The sequence below is a fragment of the Xiphias gladius genome, chromosome 20, assembly GCF_016859285.1.
Source record: "Xiphias gladius isolate SHS-SW01 ecotype Sanya breed wild chromosome 20, ASM1685928v1, whole genome shotgun sequence".
NCBI lineage: Eukaryota > Metazoa > Chordata > Actinopteri > Istiophoriformes > Xiphiidae > Xiphias > Xiphias gladius.
Window position 1 is genome coordinate 1,343,695 of NC_053419.1, and position 23,489 is coordinate 1,367,183.

The following is a 23,489-nucleotide window of genomic DNA, read 5'->3' on the forward strand; positions in this document are numbered from 1 at the left end:
CTGAGGCTAGGCAGCCCAGGTGGAAGAACTGACAGTGTGAGCATGGTGAACAAAGGAAGAATTCTCCTCTTCTTCTTCATCTGTGGCCCACACACACACACACACACACACAGTCATTCACTTTAAAACTCATCCAGATTGCATTTAAGCAGGGCTTGTGTAATGGCTGGTCTGAGGTTGTCCACTGGTTTGTGTAATTTACTGTCCCATTCAGATGTGAGATAATACTCCATCAGTGAGCTCCCATTTGTTGATGTACTGCAAATTGACACAAAGTTAACCGATTATGCAGTAATCATCTGTCCACATATCTAAAATGACTCCCCATTGCTGTCAGTCTGATGCATTCTCAGTTCTGGAATGATGATGAATTGAGGGGTAAAAGGTTCTGTCACAGGCCTTCAAAATTAAAAAAAATCATGGCGGTTAATTAGGCTTGATAAAATTATGCAGGTTTAGAAGTTTGAAAAACTAGCCTTTATTTTAATTAGTGTTTTCTGTTTTATTTTTTTCATTCTCATGTTTATTTCACTCGCTGCCTGCCCGCATTTAGTTCATTTTTACCCATGCCCTTACCCGTGAATTAGTATAAACATATTTTTTACCTGATACATATAATTGCTTGCAGGTACCCAACCTGGTAATGGACCCTGAAGTAGTGTCAATAAAACAACTGTTAAGGTTATTCTAAGAATGAATGGAGATGCATCCTTTAGTGAGACATTGAAACTAATGCACTAGCTTTACAAACAAAACAAAAACTTTCACAGCTTCCACTTTCTTAATTCAGAATAGTGGGGCAAGATAGCCTCCCTCATGAAATTTGTATGAGACCTTATTTTCTAAATCTAGCACAAGTCAAACTTTTGCATTAGTGTAAAAAAAAAAAAGTGTTTGTATTTTTAAAGATTGCTAATCGCATCTCAAACTTCCCCCGTCTGCTACCTGCAGGAGTTATCTGAGGAAATCGAAGATTACACACAGCGATTCAACACAGAGGATCAGTTGGAGTGGAACCTGGTTCTACAGGAAGTGGCAGCTTTTGTGGAGGTAAACAACCCTCCAAATGTGACACGACTCAACTGTTGACTCATTATCTAGCATACATAATACAAATTGTCATCTTTATAGACAGACTCTCTCCTTTTGTTTGTGTAAAAAAGGCAGATCCAGTGGTAGTTCTGAATGACAACAATTCTGTCATCGTCATCAGCAATCGGCTGCAGGAAGGAAGTGTGCCTCCACTGGAACAAGGCATGGTGGTTGGGCAGCTCGTCCTTGCAGATGCACTAATCATCGGCAACTGTAACAACCAGGTTTTAACCCACTAATTCTAATTTACAGTTCCTAATGCGTCACACACATCAACACAGTTGTTGACCAGCCTTACTGAAGAAAACTTGTGTGATGTTAGCTCTCAAACAAACAATACAGAAATCAGTATTACTTACTGCTCTGTTGTCTGGGTTTCATCTTATATTGCCCCTTTTTCACTACTGTACTACAGTATGGATGAAGTGTATTAGTTGTTTAAACTTTTTCTAATTGATATGCGTGTCCTCATAGAGTCAAGCTGCATGCCATGTACTGCTTCACAAACTGTTAGGTCTTGTCCTAGCCCACCATTTCTAATCACAACCAGTAGTATAGTGACAACAGTCATTGTAGAACAAAATAACAGCATTACATGATTTTTTTTGCCGGGGCCAGCCAGTCACAGACGCAAATGTCTGTGACTGACTGACTGACTGAGTGTGTGATAAAGTTATACCATTGGTCAGCCGAATGCCGTGTGACTGAGTGCTGAGTTCCTCAATTGGCCGTTGCTCTTTCAAAATGAACTGGCACAACCAGTTTCTACTGCATCATCAGGGGGTCGTTTACAGGCAGCATTGCCAACTTAGCGCCTTTGTCGCTAGATTTACTGAGGTTTCAGACCCCTTTGGCGACTTTTCTTCACAAAAGCACCTAACGATACATTATTATTATCGACTTTTTGGACAAAACTTTACAAAACTGGACAAACTTTAGCAACTTTCCATAGAAGAGAGTCGCTTGTTTTGCCCCCAAGCATGAAGTCAGGCTTTCCCTGCACATGCATGCCTGTGTGTGTCTCACTGAACTGACCACGGCAGTTGACACAGACGTGAATGAGCTTTTAACTTTCTCTTTGACTGATCATTTTACAAGTAAATATAGCTGAAATCACAGCACAACCATTGTCTTTAACTAATGTGTATGGTAATTTTGTAAGATGACGTTGCAGTTATAAAATCAGGATTTTAGCAGAGCAGAGCAGCAGCTTGAAAATAGCTTGGAGGTGACTGCTGATTAACATGTAGTCTTAATGGCCCGCAATTCAGTCACTATTTCATACTTCTTCCAATGTCTGACAAAAAAAAGAACAACATGTAAATGAGAACAGGTTTATTGGGAATTTGACTGTATTCAGTTACTGTATATGTGAGCACAGAGGGTGGAAGAGAAGCAAACAGATTAAGGGTGGTCCAGCCATATACTAGGATTTGACCTAGTCTTGTTAATAATGTAGTTTATTGGCATTTTCTTATGTAGGTTAGAGTCAGTAGCCCTCATGCAAGAAGCACTCATACAAACAGATTACTTCATAAGGGAAGAGTGATTTAGGAAAACTTGTCACATTTACCAAGTTTTTTGAATTTAGAGTTTTCCCCAAGGTATGAAGGAAATTTACAAAATCACAAACAGGATAATCTGCATTTCTCCACTTGGGTAAAATTATTGACTAAAGGATTATAATAGTTAATGAATTTGGAGTTTAAATATGTTACTGATGTCAACTAAAATAAAAATAATAACAATGAAAATGAATGTAAAATTAATATTCTGTTCAGCATATTGATAGACTACATCCGCCGATTTACTGAGAAGGACGAAGACAGGATTGATTGATTGAGTATTTTGGCTTGACAACTTGTATAGACTTACTGTCAGCATTTCATGTGCCTCTCGTTCCTGAGTCTGACACACAAGTCTGAATTTTCCCACTGGTCATGACAGCAGCACTAACACAACACTATGGGGAAGGAAAGTGTTGACCTTCACTTTCAAGTCATTGTCCTCTAACAGAGCAGAATCTTCATCATCGACAAATTTTCAAAATATAATGACAAACCCTGAAACTTATTAATTTTAATCACAGATACTTCATATTTTTTTAATACAAGAGTATATGGAGAATTCAAGTAATTTCTGTCTGAGGAAGAAACTCTATTATCAAAGGGTACTTTTCCCATTTAGCTTCTTACACAAATTGATGAAAGCCTGGTGATATTGCATGTGTGGACTTGTTTTTTCTGCTCAGTTGACAAGATGGACAAGAAATTGTCCCCCTGAGTTGTATGAGGGGGAAGAAATCTTTAAGTAATTGGTCACCATACAGTTGAGGATAATGTACAGTAAACATGAATTCATGTGCCACCCTACATTTACTTTATGTGACTTTTTCTGTTTTTTCCGGGTCCCACCACATAAACTAGAATATTTTAGCCCATAAACAGTTGTATTAGGCTATGGGAGTGTCTTGATGGTGTCCTATAACGCACAGGCAGTTTACAGAATACACACAGAATTTTCAGGAAGAGACAACACCAATGAAAAGATGACATCCAAACACTAAAACAAGCTTTGTATGGAACTTGTAATTTATAAAAATGTTCAGTCGTATTCTGAAAGTAGCACCTTCTGGTTGGCGTTAGGTCTGTGTCAACATTTATATTTAGTATTTCCCAAGAACACAGTCAAGTGTTATTTTACTGTTCTAACATAATCTGACTTCTTTCAGCTCTCAGCACAGCCTACAGTAACTGTATAACCCATTCTACATCGCAAGGTTTAGGGGGTGCTACCAGTAGTTGCTGTGCCCTCTGCTGGCTGTAATATCTGTCTGGCCAAAAGTTTTATATCCCTATGAAAGTGAATTGGAGCTTACTAAACCTTACCTTTATATCATCAGTAAAAGCAAAATGCCTAAATTATTGACTCTCCACAGATCTCTCAACAGTTAGTTGACGTCAGTGTTGTTTTCCTCCTTTTTTAGGTGAAGTTCAGTGAGTTAACCATCGATATGTTCCGCATGCTTCAGGCTTTGGAGAGGGAACCTGTAAACTTGGCTACACAGACCTCCAAACAAGGAACGCTGGTGAGTGTCATGTCCATCATGTCTTAGGATGGTGTACCTGTGGTGGTGTTTTTGCCAAACCTTCTGGTGACCTAAGGTTTTTACAGCATAAAGAGAGAAGCCACCAGCTGCTATGATGCACTGTTCTTTCTTACTGTTATATTTCACTCAAATGAAATAAGGACGTTAAATTTGCATCAAAAAATTCAGTGCAGAATATTCCCACCAAAGCAACAGTAAAGATATTGTGTCTCATAAATGATACACCCTCTCTCAGGGCAAATCAGTAAAAAATACCTATATATCACCATGTCTTGGCCTGTAACAGCTGTCCTGTAATTAATGCTGTAATTGTGAGCTAGGTGAGATGCATCGAAAGTTGCATCGATCCCCAGTGGTGTCTGACTAATTTTGGGTGACAAACATGATGAACAAATGGACAAACCCTCACCTAACAGAAGACCAGTTACAGTTACGCCGTCATACATAGTAAGTAAACTTGAACTGAAATATGAATAGTAATAATATAAAATATATCTCCACAGGAACCCAATGAGAAGCCAGCTAAACGAGAAAACCCTCACAAGTATTTGCTGTACAAGCCAACATTCAGCCAGCTTTTTACTTTCTTGTCTGCCTCTTTTAAGGTCAGTATTCACTTTAATCATAGCCATTTTGAGTTAAATATCACGTACTGGTGAAAGTTAATGGTTTATTACTAGACATGCAAGGTTGTCAAGAGATGTCAAAAATACAGTATCTGTCATCCTTGACTATCGAAGTTGTTACACTGTTACTATTTAGATTCTCAGCTTTCTCTGCTATTTTTATGTGAACATCCAAAGGTTCTTTTCAGAATAAAATAACATTTTAAGGAGGGGTGTCCTGTCTTACGCAGAGAACATTAATTGTAACAAAGTCAAGTAATTTACTGACTGCGGGACATTTTAAATTTTATTGGGGCCTGTATTTATCAGCGTCTCAGAGTCACTTCTAGGAATTGAGCTGAAAGTTGAACTCTAATCCCTCCTGACCAAAATCTCTCCTGCCTCAGGGAGCGACTGAGAGGCATGATGAGTTTGAGGGTTCCCACACTGACTTTCATCAGTAGAAGGAGAACTCCTGGGAGAGAGTGTGACATCACTATTTTATATCACTCTCACCTGCAAAGTAGGAATTATGAAGATGTGTTGTAGTTTTTCTGACAGTTGCTGTTTAGAGTATTAGACAGTGGTAAAATTGTAAATGCCAGAAATAACATTTATTTTATATGTATAGACAGATAATAAGGGTAACTAAGATATCTAGGTTATGCAAAAATCAGAAATACAGCCCCACCGTTTGTAATTTTAAATAAAGAGTTAAACGAATAAATCAATGATTTGCATGTATGCAGCTTGTTTTTACATAACTTCACAATAAGTTGAGGGGAAATTAATGTATCTAAACATTATCTGCTGCTATTTATCATTTCCAAAATTGTTGATTAGTGCAAATATTCCCTGTCACTGTGAGGTTGTGAGGACCTCGGCTTTTAGGGACACAGCATGTGGTCTTTTGCTATTTTAATCATTTCATTTCGACATTACTTTTCTATATTATCTTTTTTTTTTTTTTTTTTCATTGTTCTAATTTCCAGGAATTGCCAGCCAACAGCGTTCTGCTTGTTTACCTGTCAGCTACTGGAGTCTTCCCCGCTGGGCATACAGATTATGAGGGTAAAATGCCGTTTACTAGACCCCACATTTGTTTTTCTAATATCATATGTAATATTCATGAAATTTTAAGGTCAGGACTTGCCACCAAACTCTTTTAATTGTTTCTGTTTCTTTCAAAATAACAAAAGATATCTCACCTCTTAGTGCAAATTCATTTAGCTATATACTTTAGGTTTTTAATCCTTGCTCCATTTTGTTTTAGATATGTAAGTACAATGACTAATTGTGATGCACCAAATCAGGGATCCTAGAATATATATACAAAATAAGATTGTACAATGTAATATTAGAATACATTTACAAGTTAAAAGGCAAAGACTGGCTAAACATGTGCATTTAGCACAGCATCTAGCCTCTCAGCCTGCGTTCACACTAAGCCTGCTGAACCTGAAAACACTGCTTACATGTGAAAAGGACATGCCTCCACACCAACATTTTAAGGTCATTCTCATAAAGCTCCCCATCCACACTGAGTAATCACATCAATTTCTCCTGTTTTGATCAGCAAACAGCAAAATAGTGCATCACAGCCAAATTGTGGTCAGGAGTGGGACAGACGAAGCCCAGTTAAAGCTCTGTGCTCAGAGTGTCAGCTCTGTTGCATCACCTCCTGGTCTCCTGAGGGGTGTTTCATAAAGTCAGAATACCCGCTAAACTAGGCATATTAAATTAGACTTATTATTAGGAAGATCTGTTTCATAAAGCAGGTTTCAGTAAGTCTGACCTAAGTTACCATGGAAACCTATCCCTTCAGACTAGCCTGGTCCTGGTCAATTTAGCTTTCAATCTTATTTTCACCTCAGGCTGAGCCAGTGTTACAATCAGTCTGTCAGACTGTACACAGTGTTTTCTCCATGTTCCTTCTCGGAAGTTTCTCTTTACTGCTGCGCTGTGAACATAGGTCCATTTCCAGTACATGTCAAATTGATCACATTTTGACATGGGCTATGTTTATTGTGTAATTAAAATTTAAGCTCATATGCTTTTCAGTCTAAAGTATCTGCACAGTAGTCCAGTCACATTGTGTTTTTAAATGCACTGCAATTAAAGTAAAAACTAAAAAACAACTACAACCAAACACTACAACAAAACGGCGTAGCCTCATAGTAATTTTTCACCTTTTGTTGTTCTTTTTAATGTCACTAAAATTAAATTAAAGAATCAGACACCCAGAAATCCATCTATTAAAATACAAGAGGAACAGACAGGCAGTCTGTTACCATATAGTGGCTGTTATGTCGATTAGTAAAATCCAATCCATCCAGAAAAATTATATTTTATTTTCTTGCTATGAAATAAACTACCTGGCTGGAATCCTATATGATACTTGTAATCATATGATGCTGCATAACACATAAGATGTCATGTAGCATCTTATACATGTCTATATTAATTTTCAGCACTTATGATACAAAGAGAATCCAGATTATTCACACTGAACTGGGACTCAAGATGACATAATTACAAACTGAACGCTTCAACAAACTTAGTTAACTTAGAGTTAACATTACTAGAGTTCTAGCTGATTCGAATTCATCTGACCTTGTGTCAAAACCTGAGCTCAGTGCTGTTCTACAACATACTGCCAGAAATTCTCTTTTGTGTTGTTAATTTCAGTGGTTTTGTTAGTTTTTCAAAATAATTTTACTACCCATAGTATATGTTTAATACTGCTGCTTTGTGATGGCAAACATCACTGAATGAAAAAGACAAAAACCAGGAAAAGCTGATATTGATCAAAAACATTTGTTAGTCAAACTCATGTCTGCCATTTGTATGACAGTACAATTTATTTATTAAAGTAGACATAAGGCCGTGTCATTCTATTTAAAGGTCGTTTGTCATCGAAAACAATTATTGAATGCGTTTCCTTCTTCATAAAACATTTGCAAGGCTGATTTTTTTTTTTTTTTTTTTAAAGTTTGAACTTGAATTTGCATTTATCTACTTGCAGTGTTCTTCTTAACTGCCTTTGTCGGTGGATTTCTGCATTTCTTGCCCCATTACCATCACCTGTAGATCAGTGGAATAATGTGAAACCATTGGCACTAATGTGTATCACATCACCTGCATGCAAATGTGCGTGTATGAATTTTCTTGTGCGAATGCACAGGAACAAATAAATGGAGGACCCATATGTAAAAGCATTTCTCCATAGTGGTACTGGTGGTCAAAACTCCCCAGGGTGCCTTTAAGGCTACTGGGATATTCAGATTATGTTTGAATCAGGCTAGAGGTCACTCATTTGCTCGCATTTATAGCGACAGGTATCCTTGCTTCTTAAACAAGTATCTAAGATCATCTGGTAGATAGTTATATCTGGTGTTTCAGAGAGTTTCAGTGAAACTTATGATCTACATGACACAGTCTGTCATGTCTTTTCAAGTTAATGAAATCAAGCTTTTATCTTGGACATTCCCTGTAGGACCATATGATTTTGGAGGAGTTCTCACAAATACAAATCGGGATGTGGTGAATGGAGAGACAGTGCAGAAGAGGAACCAAGCCCAGAAAGAAATGCACTGGTGAGAAACTGCCTCAAGAGTGTTGATTATTCATCTCTCTGCCTGATAAATTTATTATGATGTCATCAAATTTTTATTTACTTTTTTTTAGAAAAGTTAAAATTGAGATTTTGTATTATTTCAAATAATAAAATGTGAGCTTTCATAGGTTGTTGAAACTTCGAAAGTGTACCCAGCAATTCCTCCCACTTCCTGTGTTCAGTTATTTGGTAGTTGCTTGACTTAACCCAAGAAAAAAACCAATGGACTAAATGTTTTACTTTTGCTTTTTGAGACTATTGACAAATAACAGCTATGTCTGTGTCCGTCATCTCCGTCATCTGACATCTGAGTGCTGCCCACACTCTGTGGTAATAACAATCTTAGCAGTGCAGATGCTATCCATGAGCTAGTTGGGATAGAAATGTAGGTTCCTGATATTTACTTGTTTGTAATATTGCAGCCTTCATCCAGGGGACTTATTCCCTTTCACTCGGAAGCCTCTTTTTGTCATTGTGGATTCTTCAAACAGCACAGCCTACAAGGTATGTAAGTAGTTTAAGTTACCTGGAAAAAAAACATCTACAGTGCAGACTGCAAGGATTTGGACAGTTACACTTTGTTCTTCAGGCTCTGTGCTTCAGCACTATTAATTTCAATTAAAATAATGGATACTACATTAAAAAGTAAATAACTAAGTCTCAGCTTTAATTTGAGTAGGTTTACATCAATATAGAAAGAGCTGTGTGTGAGATATAGCTCTTTTAACAAGGTGCAAGGTTTATTGATGCAAAAGTAACTGGACATGAAGTCAAACAAAATCCTCATATTCAACACTTTGTGGAAAATCCTTTGCAGTCAATGAGTGGTTGAAGTCTTTGACCCATAGACATCAGCAGACACTTTTTATCTTTCCTAGTGATGCTCTCCCAGAGCTTCACTGCAGCCTCCTTCAGCTTTTGCTTGGTAAAGACCAGACTAAAGGCAGAGACACCAAACAAATGGAATGCTGCTTGATAAAATTGTCCTGCTGAATGATAAAATGTAATCCAATGAATTTTGATGCATTTGATTGAATCTGGGCACACCTCTGTATACCTCTGCATTCATCCCGTTGCTTCCATCAGCAGTGAAATCGTCAATAAATGTCAGTGTGCCAGTTACAGAATCACCATATGCTGTTACTTTTTTCTGCAACCTTTCCTCTTTCCATCCTTTTGATAGAGGTTAATTTTAGTTTAATCAGTCCCCAGTTTCTTTTTTTTGTTTTGTTAATGCGGTCGAGATGAAAAGAAACAAGATTTTCAGGGTTAAAATTGGAGAAAGGCGACCCAGACGAAAACTAGCATCATCCTTGGCAGATCAGCCGCACTGTGGTGTACTCCGCAACCGACCAGGGCATCATGTGTCCTGATCCTCTCCTCTGAGTTCTGAGGGTTTGGGAATGTGGAGATGAGCCAGCAACAGGAACTCAATAGTTGAATAATAGTTTAATAATGAATTACAGATGTAAATGGGTTAATATTTCAGTTCTTCTGTACCTTTAAATCAGAGAGGTGCTTATGGACAAGCAGAAACACCACATAACACAGCTGACCTTCATGTTTATCACAGCAGTGGATATGATGTATGATTATTCATTTAATATGAGGTGAAATTAAACCAATGAAAGGGTCACCATAAAATCTGGCTTCAATTCACTACTTCACCATCTGTGCCGCCAATTTCCCCCGTCTCCAAAATTATAGTATGCATGGGTCAGAGTTCACGTACAGTCCCGTCATGTTTGTTTGTTTTAAATCCCAACTTTTCCATGGGAAGTAGTGTACGCATGTTTCAAGCCCCTTTTTGTGCGTATGCAACATTTATAAATGAGTCCACTGGCTGGCACCCTTAAAAACCAAAAAGTCAAACAGTCACAATGTAAACTCACTAAAATTTAGGGACTTGGCACTTTGGTGTAGTATCCATTATTTCAAATTGAATGTGCTGAAGCTCAGAGCCTGAAGAACAAAAAGTGTAACTGTCTGTGTCTGTCTGTCTGTCTGTCTGTCTGTCTGTCTGTCTGTCTGTCTGTCTGTCTGTCTGTCTGTATATATATATATATAGACACACACACGATCTGATCACATTGTGGCTTTATATTCTTGTAATTAACAAGACTTTTTCTGTCCTTTCTTTGTCCTAATAGAATTTCACAAACTTGTTTGGCCAGCCTCTGGTGTGCCTACTATCACCTACAGTATATCCCAAAAGTGTACAAGGTGTGTGTTACTCTAGAACAACAGTTCATTAAAGGAGAAAGCTGGTGATATTCTATTTTCTATTTGTCTTGCTGTCAAAAAATTCCATGAAAAGACAAAATGAAAAACGTGTTAGTTCATCTCTCTAGACCTGAGTCATATGACTTGGACTGTGGTCAGACTCAAGTCATGAATTTGATTACTTTAGACTAGATTTGATCAAATCATAAAAGACTTGCAAATCAACTTAGACTTTAATACCAGTGACTCCTGACTTCACTTGGACTTTAGCCCTTTGACTTGAGATGACTTGATACCTTCGCTATTCCCAAACATAAAAATTTATATTACAAAAAGTGTGCGGTCAGTCAACTGACAATGGACACACTGAATATACACGGAAAGCAGCCAATCACGCTGTACAAGCAGTAGGGAAAGATGAATGTGGTGCACATCGGCACATTCAGACATGAAAACATTAGCTGTTCATACCTTAACCATGCAGCCATTATTGAGAATTATTTACTATTTTCAGCAGTTGATTAATCCACAAAATGAATATTTTTTGGATACGAGCAAACAATACTTACTAGTAGGATACATTCGGTGTTGGTTTGGTCTTATCATGGGGCTATAGAATTTCACCCTTTAAGTTAACAAAAAGTTGCAGTTATTTATTAGCTGTCCGTTTCAAGACTGCGGACAAAATGGTGGACCTCTGCAAGAGGCACCTCCACAGTTGACAGGAAATCAAGTGACCTCAGCAGAAGGAAGTTGGTCTTCTTCTTCTTGTTTTTTTTTTCAGTGAAATAGCACATGGATTTAAAAAAAAAATATACAAAGTTTATTCACTACAAATATATTTTAAAAGTCAATTGACTCATTAAGGCTTTATACAGTATTTAAATTAAGTTTGCAATTAGTACAGATTTTAAAAATGGGATAATATAAAGTTGATTCGATTCGTCTTTAAGAAGTCACCAGTTATTTTAAATGTTTATGTAATGTTTAAATAAAATGTATTTATCAAACAATTTCTTACAAACAATTAATTAAACAATCTGAATAGGGTCTGCCCAACTGGAAGACCCTGTGAGCTACTAATGAAAAAAGGGATCCTTAGAACTTCTATGGCATATTCTGTTGTCAATCTGACATCTTTAATGTTTGGGGTAAACTACAACCTAAACCTGCAAAAAATTACTGTAATTGAAAGTGTTTCCTAAGTTTACACTTCAGAACATCAGCAATGAACACATTGTTCAGAATCAGAATTATTATTATTGGCCAAGTACTGTTAAATGCTTGGAGTCCCTTAACATTTTCAAATGTAGTTTCTCCATATTGGTATACCTATGCTCACTGGATTCTTCAGTATTTCAAAGTTTGATAGACAACATTGGATAAAACCTTAGAAAAACCGTCAAACTATTGAAAAGATCATTAATAGACTCCGTATCTTACCGCTGTAAAGTCCTCCCGCCTTCTCGCCTTTTATGCCACAAGTGGACTGAGCACATGCATAATGCAGATGTTCACGCAAAAACAACACAAAGAAGACCACCCTCTGCTGCTGAGGTCATGTGATTTGCTCTCAGCTGTGGAGGTGCATCCTTCGGAGGTTTACCATTTTGTCTGCATCAAGGTCCTTCTCAGTCAGTTTTGCTGACAATCGGTCCTTATCTCAAAGATGCTGTTACAATGTTTTCCTCAAGTAAACAGAGTTATGAAAGAACTCTCCCTTTTGGTTTTACATTTTCCTGTGTATTTGTATTTTATGATGTACTCACATTTTTAGGAAGTCCATTTAGCTGGAGAGAAAATGTGTCTTACGTTTTATCTCTGACCTGTGCTATGTCTTTGCCTACCTGTTCAGATCAGTCTCAGCGTGGGAGTCTCTTCACTTTGTTCCTCTACAGCCCACTCTTGGCTTTTTCCTCTGTTTGTGGTTTAAACAGTGTGCGACGAGGACTGTGGGAGAGGGCTCAAGAATTTCTTCGCAAAGTCTACCGTGACATTGGGCAGATGATAACTCGATCGCGGACCATAGGTAGCATATCTGCAATAGATTATTTTATGTCTGCAAGTCTGTTATTAAGATTAGAGTGGACCATGAAAAATCTTTCTTCATACATGTTTTTATTTTATTTTATTTTTGTATGTCAAACATAGTATTAATCATGGTTTAAAAAAAAAAAAAGTAATGTGTTTTGGCCAATAGTCATTTAATTATTATTAAATTCACAATAATAACTAAGGGTTACTGTAGGGTGCCTCACAATCTGTACATTATTATTAGTCTGTAAAATGTCAAGAAGCAGTGCAGAAAGCCCACCACAGATTCCCAGACCCCAAGGTGATGTCTTCAAATTGCTTGTTTGTCAGACCAACAGTCCAAATCCAAAGATATTCAGTTAAGAAGGATATAAAAAAAAAGGACACATTTGAGAAGCTGAAAACAATGAATGTTTGGCATTCTTTTCCTGAAATAATGACTTAAATGATTAATAGAATATAAAATTGTTGCAGATTATTTGTTGTTGATCAACTGATCGAAGAATCAACTTCTTGGTTCAGTGCTAATATTGTTTTTTACTATTGTCTGCACAGATCAAGCCTTTTTGCAATTTTTTGGTGACGAGTTCCTTCGACTGCTGCTGATCCGCTTTGTGTTCTGCTCAGCTGCACTGAGACTGCATAAACTGTTCCGGGTAAGTCACTGCTGCTGTAGTTATCCTGAGTAAGTTGCCTTGTTCATTTGAATGCCAATAAGGCATCGTATGGGTCTGTCCCAGTACTCAGTCTTGTAGTCTTGAGCACTTAAGGCCCGTTCCTACACCATCAGACACATAGGAAAGCGTGTCCCACTTCTGAAAAATGCCATCACACAATACACTTAACCCACACTTGATGCAAGCTTGTCCAATTTGTCTCAGCCTACTGCACTACACCTGCTGGTAATACACCGAGACGCTGGTTTGCTGATCATATTCAAAACACACTCCAAAGCTGTAGAAATGTGGAAAAAAAAGAGGATATTTATCCTGCTTCAGAATTTTGAAGGCTGGGTCTTTACAGATAATTATCACTTAAAATAGAAAATCTATCCTTCTTTAACTCATACAGGATTTTTAATAATACAAATAAAAGCCTCAATGATATCAATTTTATTGATACTAATGGCATTATCGATTGTGCTTATCAGTCCAGTTCTTATTGATTCTGTTAACGATTCCTGATCAGTTTTTTGTTGTCGAAAAAAAAAAAGTAGCCCCACACAGGTTTTCAGCGTCAGTGCGACTGTTTTATTATCTCCAAGTCTGAAAACATAGTAGAAGCAGAGTTGGAAAAAGGCATGCATGTGATTCAGGTGTGCAAAGGATCCACTGTTTTCATTTAGGTTTTCTTAATCAAAGAAAAAATTTGCTAAGCCTGCCCACGTGGTGCTAGTTTTATTATAACAGAATATTTACTCTCAGTAACGGATGTGCTACTTAGTTGGGAAGCAGTACACTCGTGCATAGAGTACATACATGGCATTCCGGGATTTTTGAAGCCTATGCTGCATTTCAGCATGTTGCTGGTGTTTCCCTTATTTGAAATTACCATTTTACAGATATTACAACTAGCACTGTTGTTATCTTTCTTCGTGAAATGAAGCCACACTTTGGACCATTTCTTACTTTTCGCCATGACGGTTTGCATTGTTTTGCGATGCACAACCGTCAGAAAAACATGCCGGGATTGATAAAAGGAATTGAAAAGCTCGGAGGCATTCGATTCCGACGGTTCAGACATCCCTACTGACCAGAAAACTGCCCAACTATTTTAAAACCAGTATCTAAACCAGGAAATGAAGATGATCAAATTTAACAAACAATGTGGGGAGAACCGACAGCAGTTTCTAAGAGCTAATGACCAGACCACCAACACAGTTGACACCTGTTTAGCTACAAATTCTGTACTGATTCTGTTTTCTGTGCCTTTAAAAAATGTTATGTGGACTAAGTGCCTAATTTATTGGCCAGTTATCGTTTTGTAGTTTGTTTAAGCACACATTAGAAGAGTACAAAAAGAGTTTCAGTAAAGACCCCAACACCCCACGCCTTCAAATTCCAGGAAATCTCATTAGGATGTATGTAATGAACCCGATATAGCATAATACACAGCAGAGCTCTTATCATTAACCTTGTTTACATTGATTTCACCTTGATCTTGATGGATGACATTGCAATTATAAAAAAAACGATTTTATCACTGTAGTGCAGCAGCTTGGGAATGACTGCTGGTTAACATGTAGTGTTCTTGAGGCAGCAATTAAATACTCACTTTGTTGTCTGAAAACAGAAAAAGGACAAATATTTAGCCAGAATAATAACAGTTTTATGAAAAGGTTTGGGCTGCCTTCTGAGTGAATACTTGGTATTCTGGTAAGGAGTGGGACCAAATCATTATTTCAAGGTCAGCATTTAGAATGAATGATCATAGAGAAAGTCAGAGGAGAATAAAGCTTGTCCTCTCAACTTTACTGCTACACAGCCCCTGACCCTCACTCAGCACCTTACATCATTTTGTAAAAGCTTCACTTACCCTGTACACAGTGAAACACCAAGCCGGGGAGAAAAACCCTTTCAGTCTGGATGGAGGGCTGAAATAGAGAGAAATGGTGCGTTTATAAATTTAATGAGTTTAGTGTGGATGTGCCTCCAAGGTCGTTTAGTAGAAACCTCAGACCACAGTGAAACGCCTAACAATTTATGGCAACTAGTAATGATAGAAAACGTCCAATTATCAATAGAATTCCTTCAAACCATGTTTGTTGTGATGTTTGATGGGGTCAGAGCTGTTTGTTGTTGTCCTTGCAGGAGTCCCGGAGTTTCCCAGAGTCCTACCCTGAGCTGCCAAAACAGGACACAGTGGAGAGCAGCGTTCTACAGAAGCATATTTTGGAGCTGGCAACCATGCTGGATGTGCAGAGCCTTTTTTGGGATGATTCACTGGAAGCCTACTAACATCTTCGCAACGGGCAAAAGAGCAAATGTGTACATACAGACTCAACTGCCAGAGCCCTCGCTGTTCGGGTTTCTTTTTTTTTTTTTTTTAATAACAGGTAATGAAATAACTGATTTAGCACATACAAGTTCATGTCCTGCATTTAACTGTTACTTGTTGAAGCAAATGTAGTGCAGCACTAAAATGTTAAAATAGGTAAGCCAGAGTTTAATATGGTGTAAATTCCCCAGTTTGAGTCTCAACAGCTTGCCTCGTAAATAGAATTATCATTTAAGACATAAACGTAAACGAACAAACAAATTAGAGAATGTAAAAAAAACCTTTCAACTCATCATTCCCTATCCAAACGCAAGGTTTAAAAACTACAGCCTGTGACTTTATTCCTCATGTCACACAACTGTAAAGAAGTTGGCAGTGTTGGTTGTGTGCTTTGTTTTTGAAATAATATTTATCATTGTTTATCAGAGTGAAAGTTGTGTAAGCCTAAAGGATAGAGAGTGGAAAAATCCTGGGCAGCTTCCAGGTGGGACTTTACTTACCTGTATGAAGGCAGAACAGGCTGAGGTGCATGCAGTTTTGTTCTGTTGCTTGTTGTAGGACATCATTAGTTGTAAAGACATCACACTCCTTCGTGCCATTTACCAGCAATCCATCATCCTTGGTTTCAGCCTTGTGCGTTTTGACAGTGGTAGTTATTTCTTTTCCACATCACTTTGCTGTGTCTCAATGTAAAAAAGCAAAGAAACGTATCCATGTCGTTCTTTTATCCACAAAGAATGGCATCCACCTTTAAGGATATAAAACGGGTTGTAGATTTTACAAAGGCGTGGGGTTGGGAGATGGGAGTAAGTGGAGCTGGTGCATGTGTTTCATGAGCCTGTGCATTTATAGTTGAGTCAACAAATGAAGACAATCTAGTTAGAGAGAGCAGAGGAGCTGACCTTGTAAAGAGGTAACATGTGGTATGCACACCCACTTTTTCAATGATACTATATACCAATATAACAAATACCATTCTATTTGTTACTGAAATGAATTATGAAAACACATCTGTAACATTCTGTAACACAGGATTATTACGTCAGCTACCGGTTGTGTAGCTTGAATGGAATATCACTGGTTCGCTTCCTTCCGAACTACAGGCAACACCAGTCATGTCCCCCTTTCATGACCTGCAGTCCTGTTACCTTTCGTGGATGTTATTTGTCCGCCACTGACCCACTTCCTCAAGCTTACAGATGGTGCCCCCATTGTCAGTTACTAGAACCACAAAAAAATCCAAACGTGGTGAAAAGAGAGGAAGGCCGGGTGGAGCTGAGGAAGGATGAACAAGCCGCAGCAACCAGGCTTACTTTACCTGCTGAGAAGGTACTCTTCACCATCACCTTTGTGGATTTCTTTTTCACTTTATCTTGAAAAGACAAGCTGCTAAATTATAAAGCCCAAATATTAGTTTTTGCATCTGCTGATTTTGACTGCATCTGTTGGGGGTGTACCTTGACCATTAACCTGAGTGACCCGTTTACTAGGTTCCTCTGTTAATGCAACGGAATTCACCATCTACTATAGTAGTTCTCATTTACATATTTTGTTTCTGTTGTTTCGTCAGCTGAAGCAGTGTGAAATTGGATTGAGGCTCATAAATTCTATGTGGACTAGCAGTCATTTATTCCTAAAATGCTGAGCAGCAGATAAAATCACTATTTTATCATCATGACACATTCAGACAAAATAAACATAAATACAGGCACAGCAGCCGTGTTGTGAGAATGGCTATACTGACATTTAAAACGAGTGGTGACAGAGAAGGTTAGAAGCACAAAAAGGTTGTTGTATTAAGGTACAGCCACAAAGCATCTGTTACCATCTAAATTCTTCTTTTAAAACAAAAATGGCATCATCTGCACTTCTTCATCACTCATTCATGTTAGTTGCTGCCTGTTAAGCAAGAACTCTTGAGATTTTAAAAACCCCTAGTAGTTTGTAGGTAGTTAAAATTGGCTGTTCTCTAAATTCTCAAAATTTTCACTGAGGAATGAAGTGGATAACAGGGAGCATCATGTTGTCTAAACTGATCCTGCCAGTGGCCTTAAGCCAAGCAGCCACCTGAGGAACTCTGCTTTTGACTGAAGTGTAGTTGGTGCTGAGGCATTGCATCCAGTCAGCAGGTGAAATGCGCTTCCCTTGATTCCCTGGGCTCTAATGTGGCACAAGACCTATATTATCATTCACCCCTCTTTCTCACAGTCGTTTCTGTCTCCACAGTTGTAAAAGACATGCTCAGAACAAACCAGTGAATAATGAAGAATCAGATTGCAAAACATTTGCTATCCTAGCTAGCACTTCCAGAGAAATAGTCTATGTACTTTTTCCTTCACTTCATGCATTGTTTCTTTTGACTTTTGTTCTGCAGTAGCAGATAACATTTCAGTAGACTTCAGTAGTCTGTTGTCCGACTTGTGACAGAATTAAATCCCTCATGCAGTCTCACGCTGCAGTTATTCCTAAAGCATTATGAGAGCCCAAAGAGCTGCTGAGTCAAGAAAAAGTATACTTGTTGACTTAAGTCAACTTAAGGGGTCATGGGAACAATGGTGGTGACAACAGCTAAATCAGTTGTGTGCAAATGACATTTAAACAATTTAATGATATTGTATTTTATATTTTAGTTTCCAGAATCTAAGAAACTACAAATTTTGTAGTTAGCTTGTGCTTCACAGAAAGCCCTTCAGCACTCAGGCTGCTTAGGGCAGGCGGTTACTGTATATGCTGCTGCATTGTGCCAAAGGGTGTGCAGGCTCCTGACTAGTTATCATGAATAGGTGCCATCGTAACCTACATACTTGTCCCACAAGCAGAGGGGCTCAAAGACGCCGGTGCCTGTCAGCAATTCTCCATCCAATACTTTGACTCGAAGAAGGATATTCAAACAAGTACTTGCCAGATTGCCAAGAGATTGCCTATTTACTGAAAAGTAGATTCCTAAAGATTTTGATACCCGCCTTAACATTTTGTTCAAGACAAGGTCGTGCCAAAACTACTGACCATATTTCCAAACATTACTAGGACTGCCCATGGTCCCCAGATGATGAATACTTTTCTTGATGACTCCTGGACCTCTCCCCAATGATAATCTAATCCATTCTAATAGGCAGAGCCTGCCATGAAATTTGCTTAAGCATAAAAAATAAAGCTCCTTACTTATTTATATTTCCTCTTCAGGTTCCTCCTGAAGATGTAATATTTAAAATAAAACAATTTAGTTTCCTATTTTTTATTTTATTTTTTTAAACGCTCAATTATTCGCAAAACAGCTGAACACTGTAGCTTTTATCAAGTGGATTCAGCAGCAGATTCATCACATTTGGTTCTCTAGTGAGTATTGGGGCAGTAGGATGGTGTGTGTGGGACAGAGTCCAAATAAACTACTGTGTGTGTGTTCATGGTAATGAAGGAACAAGTTACCCAGTGCAACAGTGTAGCTCACTAATGTGTTTTTTGGACAATAGTTTTTGGACAACAATGGAGCTCTGTGGCAAGGAGCTATAAGATATATCAGGATTTGGACACACACACAATACTTGTTAGGAGGATACATTTATTGCTGGTTTGGGTCTTTATGGATTGTAAGAAAAATATATAGTGTCACCTGCCTCATCCTTTAAAACATTTTAGCCCCACTTCTGGTAAGGGTCTTAGAAGAGCTGAATTGTCACAACGTAATATCCTTTTGTCCAACACTGCTAAGGCTACAAGCTAGGCTTCAGGCTTCTCAATTTTGTTTGGGCACTTTCATGCATTTTGAATTATGCTCTAAATCTTAACATACCCCAAAAAGGAATACAGTTACAGAAAGTCATAACGTTAAGCAAGTGTTTCTGCAGGGGTTTTTTTTTTTGGCACCAGCGTGGGGGGGGTAATTGCACAGGCCATTGTAGTGACGCTGATCCTGAAACCGGCTCACAGTTAACTGCCCTTGACTAAAATGTTTAAAGAATGCAGCAGTGCAGGAAGTAGCCAAGCCGGCTGGTTGAAATTAAGATTTGTGAATTGACAGGAATAATGGGAAGAACACTATTTTTAGTGTTTATTATATTTATTTACATTGTGAGAGTATGTGTACAGATAATGTAAAGCAAAGTTTTGGCACAGATGTGTTTGTTCAGTATTTAGTAAGTCTATAAAATAACATAGGAAGTTAAAATTAAGGAGGAGCAAAATGTTAATGAGGCCATTTTGTTCTTTGGCCATTTTTCTAAAGATGTTACATTCCAACTTTCCAAGGACTTGAAGAGCGGCAGAGGAAAACTACCGCTGTTTTCTCCATTTTACATAAGCAGTTTTCTATATTTTCTCCTATTTTCATTTTAATATCAACTTCTACATTCCCTTGTGTTGACATTTATGATGATTAAGATATTGTAGGCTTGCACTTTATGAAGTTTAATAATGTTATGATCTTGTTTGTTGTGCTTTAAGGAAAAAAGAAAAAAAATCCTTCCGTGTTATTGTTCTTCATGCTAGCCCTTCACGATGGCTAACTTCGTTTTTACAAAGAAAAAAAAATTGTGTGATTTCAGTGATTTCAAACATTTTCCTATAGAAACTTTTCGTCATCAAACATTTTGGCTGATTTCCAAAAAATGTCGAAAAGACAGCAATAACATGTTCATTTACACGTGTGAAAGAATTAGAAACCCTAGTGTTTTATAGCCAGTGGTGCTCTAAAACCTTGCTGTCAGTGGGGACTGCAACGCCAGTCATGATTTTTTACTTTCCAAAGGAATACCAACAAATTTTTTTTACATGTTTGGACATTAACTGGGATAGAAGAAGAAGAAGAAGTGAAGAACTGTATTCATTTAAATTGTCAAATATTGCATGTTGACAAGTTTGTATGTTAAGTGTCAAAAACTCACGTTTATATGTTATTACATGTTATTGTATGGTGTGTTCCCTAAACTCAGAATCCATGAAAAGAGAAAATATTGTTGCCTAATGGCACAAAATAAGCTTTATCTAAGGGAAAATAACCCCAAACATTTAAGTGACACTGTACTCCATCATAGTTATAACTATAAAAAGAAACAAATAAACAAGATAACTTCTAGCCTCTCCTCAGACCGTTTGCTGTATTGATGTCTTATATTTTTTATTTCATATTTGCAATTTTACATAAAGTACCCAGCAGCACATGGAGCATAGTGCAGTATCATTGATTGATTCTCTATGATGCAAATGGAATCTCCTGCTTCACATAATTTGATGTGTATATCAGAACAGATTGTTACACAGCCCCTTAAGTCCTGGAAGCTGATTGTTTCTTTTTATCACAAGATCTTAGCGATAAACTTTGTGTAAACAGAAAAAAGATATTAACTTGTGCAGACAAGACAGTAACGTGTAAACAATATAACTTAACAAGATATAATAAAATTAACAAGATATTGTGCAAAGAAGACAAGTTATGCACACATTATAATAACTTGTACGAAGAACATATTAACTTCTGCAAAAAAGATCATTTGCGATCTTTTTGATAGTGTGTTTGAAGTGACTATCAGATCTCGGAAGTGGTGGCTGATATAGGATATAGGACCATGCAGAGTTCATACTATACTCATGGGATAATAAAGCCTTATGCAGGGGGGGACACTGTGACACAGCCAAGATAAAACCCAACTCAAAAAACATAAGGCTTTACATCCTCCTCAACCGCTATTTCCTTTCCCTATAATTAAATAGTTAGCAAACTGCAGTGTATTTAGACAGATCATAAGTGATTCATGTGTTGTAACCTGATTTAGCCTTGTTGGATAAGTAGTGTCACTGTTTTAAAGCCTTGCTGCTTCTAGGAATATGGCATATCAGACCCCTTATTGGGGTTTGTTTGTTTTTCTTATTCCCATGGATAACTATTCAAGCCTAGATAAACAGATGATTTGAGTCCTTTGAGTGGTTTCCAACAGCTACAGTATTTCCTAGCAAAAAATGTTTCAGCTACTTAGGTAAATTTTTTTTTTTTTTTTTTTCTTTTGCAGTACCACAGCATCAATGGTTTCTTTTTTTAAAGCTGCCACTATGCACTTCCATCCAACATTCCTACAGAGAAAGTGCATTGAAAAATAGAAACCAACACAGACTTGACAGTAAGAGAAGACAGCAACAGTCCGGATTTGATGGCCAGTCGTAGAATTATGAGCTGATGAGACCAAATCGGTGCTCGCCCTACACAACCAGTATTAGAATCCAATCCACCAGGGCACATGACATAAACTTTAGTACAGAGGCCACTGCTCGATATACCGGACCCATCTCCATGGAGAAGCCTGTCCAAAACACCTTTTGGGAACACATCACAAATAACTGCCAAGTGATCTATCTTATTTTCTCCCCCAGATATGCAGGGGTCATTTCTATCTTTTTATACGTGTAAAAAAAAAAAAAAAGTCCAACAGTAGGGTGAAGCCCTCCTTATAGCGACATGTGTGACTTGCTTGTTGTGAATTTCATTTAGTGTCAAATTGTCAAATGTATTTTCAATATTTCAGTTTTTAAAAAATGCACAGATGATTATCTCTGTAAGCAGCATGTTTGTTTAGAATAGAAAGTGCCAAAGACTGTTGTACTGTCACTTTCCCATCTTAACAATGATTGAGATAAATTATTGTATCAGGTGTTTGTTTTTTTTTCAGTATGTTGCCAGATGGAGCCAATAAAGAAAATCTGGCTTCATAACAGGACCGATAAGTGTCTTTATTGCCGGACTGCTTTGTTGCCTTCAGTTTGTCAAGAAAAGTTTAACATTTGAGCAAAGATCAAAATGGAAACACTTAAAGATTGGTAGTGTAATTGCATAATCAGCTTTACTTGTTTTTGTATGTCTTAGACATATGCCATACCAAGAAAGGGGCTAGATAGTTGACTCATTGGTAGTGTCTGCCTTGACACTTTGACACTGGAGTTGACCTTAGAGTGGAACACGGATGATATGAAATCATTAGTTCTCGAGGCCCTGCAGCGATCACAGTGATCGACTACAACTCCACATTCTCCCACGGGAATGATGCAGGCGTTAATACTGATTTTTATTATTTGTATTATTTATTTTATTCTTGGAGATAATTATTCTGGTATTAGTGCTAATGTTAATATTTAATGAAGTTAATTCATAACAAACTACCTCCTAGATTTTTTTATCCACTCATATTTACATACATGATTTATTTTTTTTTTATTAAAATGTTTCCGGAGTTGGTAGTTTGCTGTTGTGTCTACCTTGATGCTGTTGGGGTTGGCGGTTGTCATGAGTGACATGAGAATTTGTGGTTCTTCACTGCCCTCCTGTGGCCATGTTGAAGGACTACAGCATTACATTAAATGAGATCATCGGGGCACCACTGCAAAGTCCCAGCTGATAGCATGTTTTAAATATACAGTTATTTAAACCCTACATTATGATTGGCCTTACATCAGCAGATTTGGTTCGCGGACTAGCGCTCAAAACTGCGTTTTTTTTGGGGGGGTTTTTTTTATTGTAGAGAAAAAACATTTTTAACTAACAAGTCGCCTTGCACAACGTGAAATTGCGACAAACGGAACTATCGCAAGAAATATCGCGGTCGACAGAAAATAAGGGCTCCTTGCTTACCCCGTCTCCATGATAGGTGCCAGGTGATATTAATTACCGAATACTGGTACCATCAGTGACTGAGTGAGAGTCATGCAACTCAAATACAGCCGTATCTTCAACATTTTCCAATACAGGCGACCTGGGGACATCATTGCAGCGTTTAAGGTTTAGCATTCATATTACTCAGTTATTTTACATGAAAATTAAGATGCTATGTTA

General features: G+C 37.7%; 1 protein-coding gene across 2 annotated transcripts in view; it reads left to right on the forward strand.

The window, feature by feature from the left end:
* The window catches only part of scai (suppressor of cancer cell invasion), a 38,957-nt gene extending 16,590 nt beyond the window's left edge, over nucleotides 1-22,367 (forward strand). The window contains exons 7-18 of one of the 2 annotated variants that reach the window (XR_005709695.1): nucleotides 952-1,050; nucleotides 1,164-1,316; nucleotides 4,079-4,180; nucleotides 4,705-4,806; nucleotides 5,799-5,877; nucleotides 8,303-8,402; nucleotides 8,845-8,926; nucleotides 10,573-10,645; nucleotides 12,501-12,674; nucleotides 13,235-13,335; nucleotides 15,490-17,005; nucleotides 21,679-22,367. Coding sequence is in view for 1 of the 2 variants with exons in the window: in XM_040157556.1 (XP_040013490.1) it covers nucleotides 952-1,050; nucleotides 1,164-1,316; nucleotides 4,079-4,180; nucleotides 4,705-4,806; nucleotides 5,799-5,877; nucleotides 8,303-8,402; nucleotides 8,845-8,926; nucleotides 10,573-10,645; nucleotides 12,501-12,674; nucleotides 13,235-13,335; nucleotides 15,490-15,636 (1,212 nt within the window). In the remaining variant the exon portion in view is untranslated. The other variant, XM_040157556.1, reaches the window with a different exon arrangement.
* Nucleotides 22,368-23,489: the final 1,122 nt, after the last annotated feature.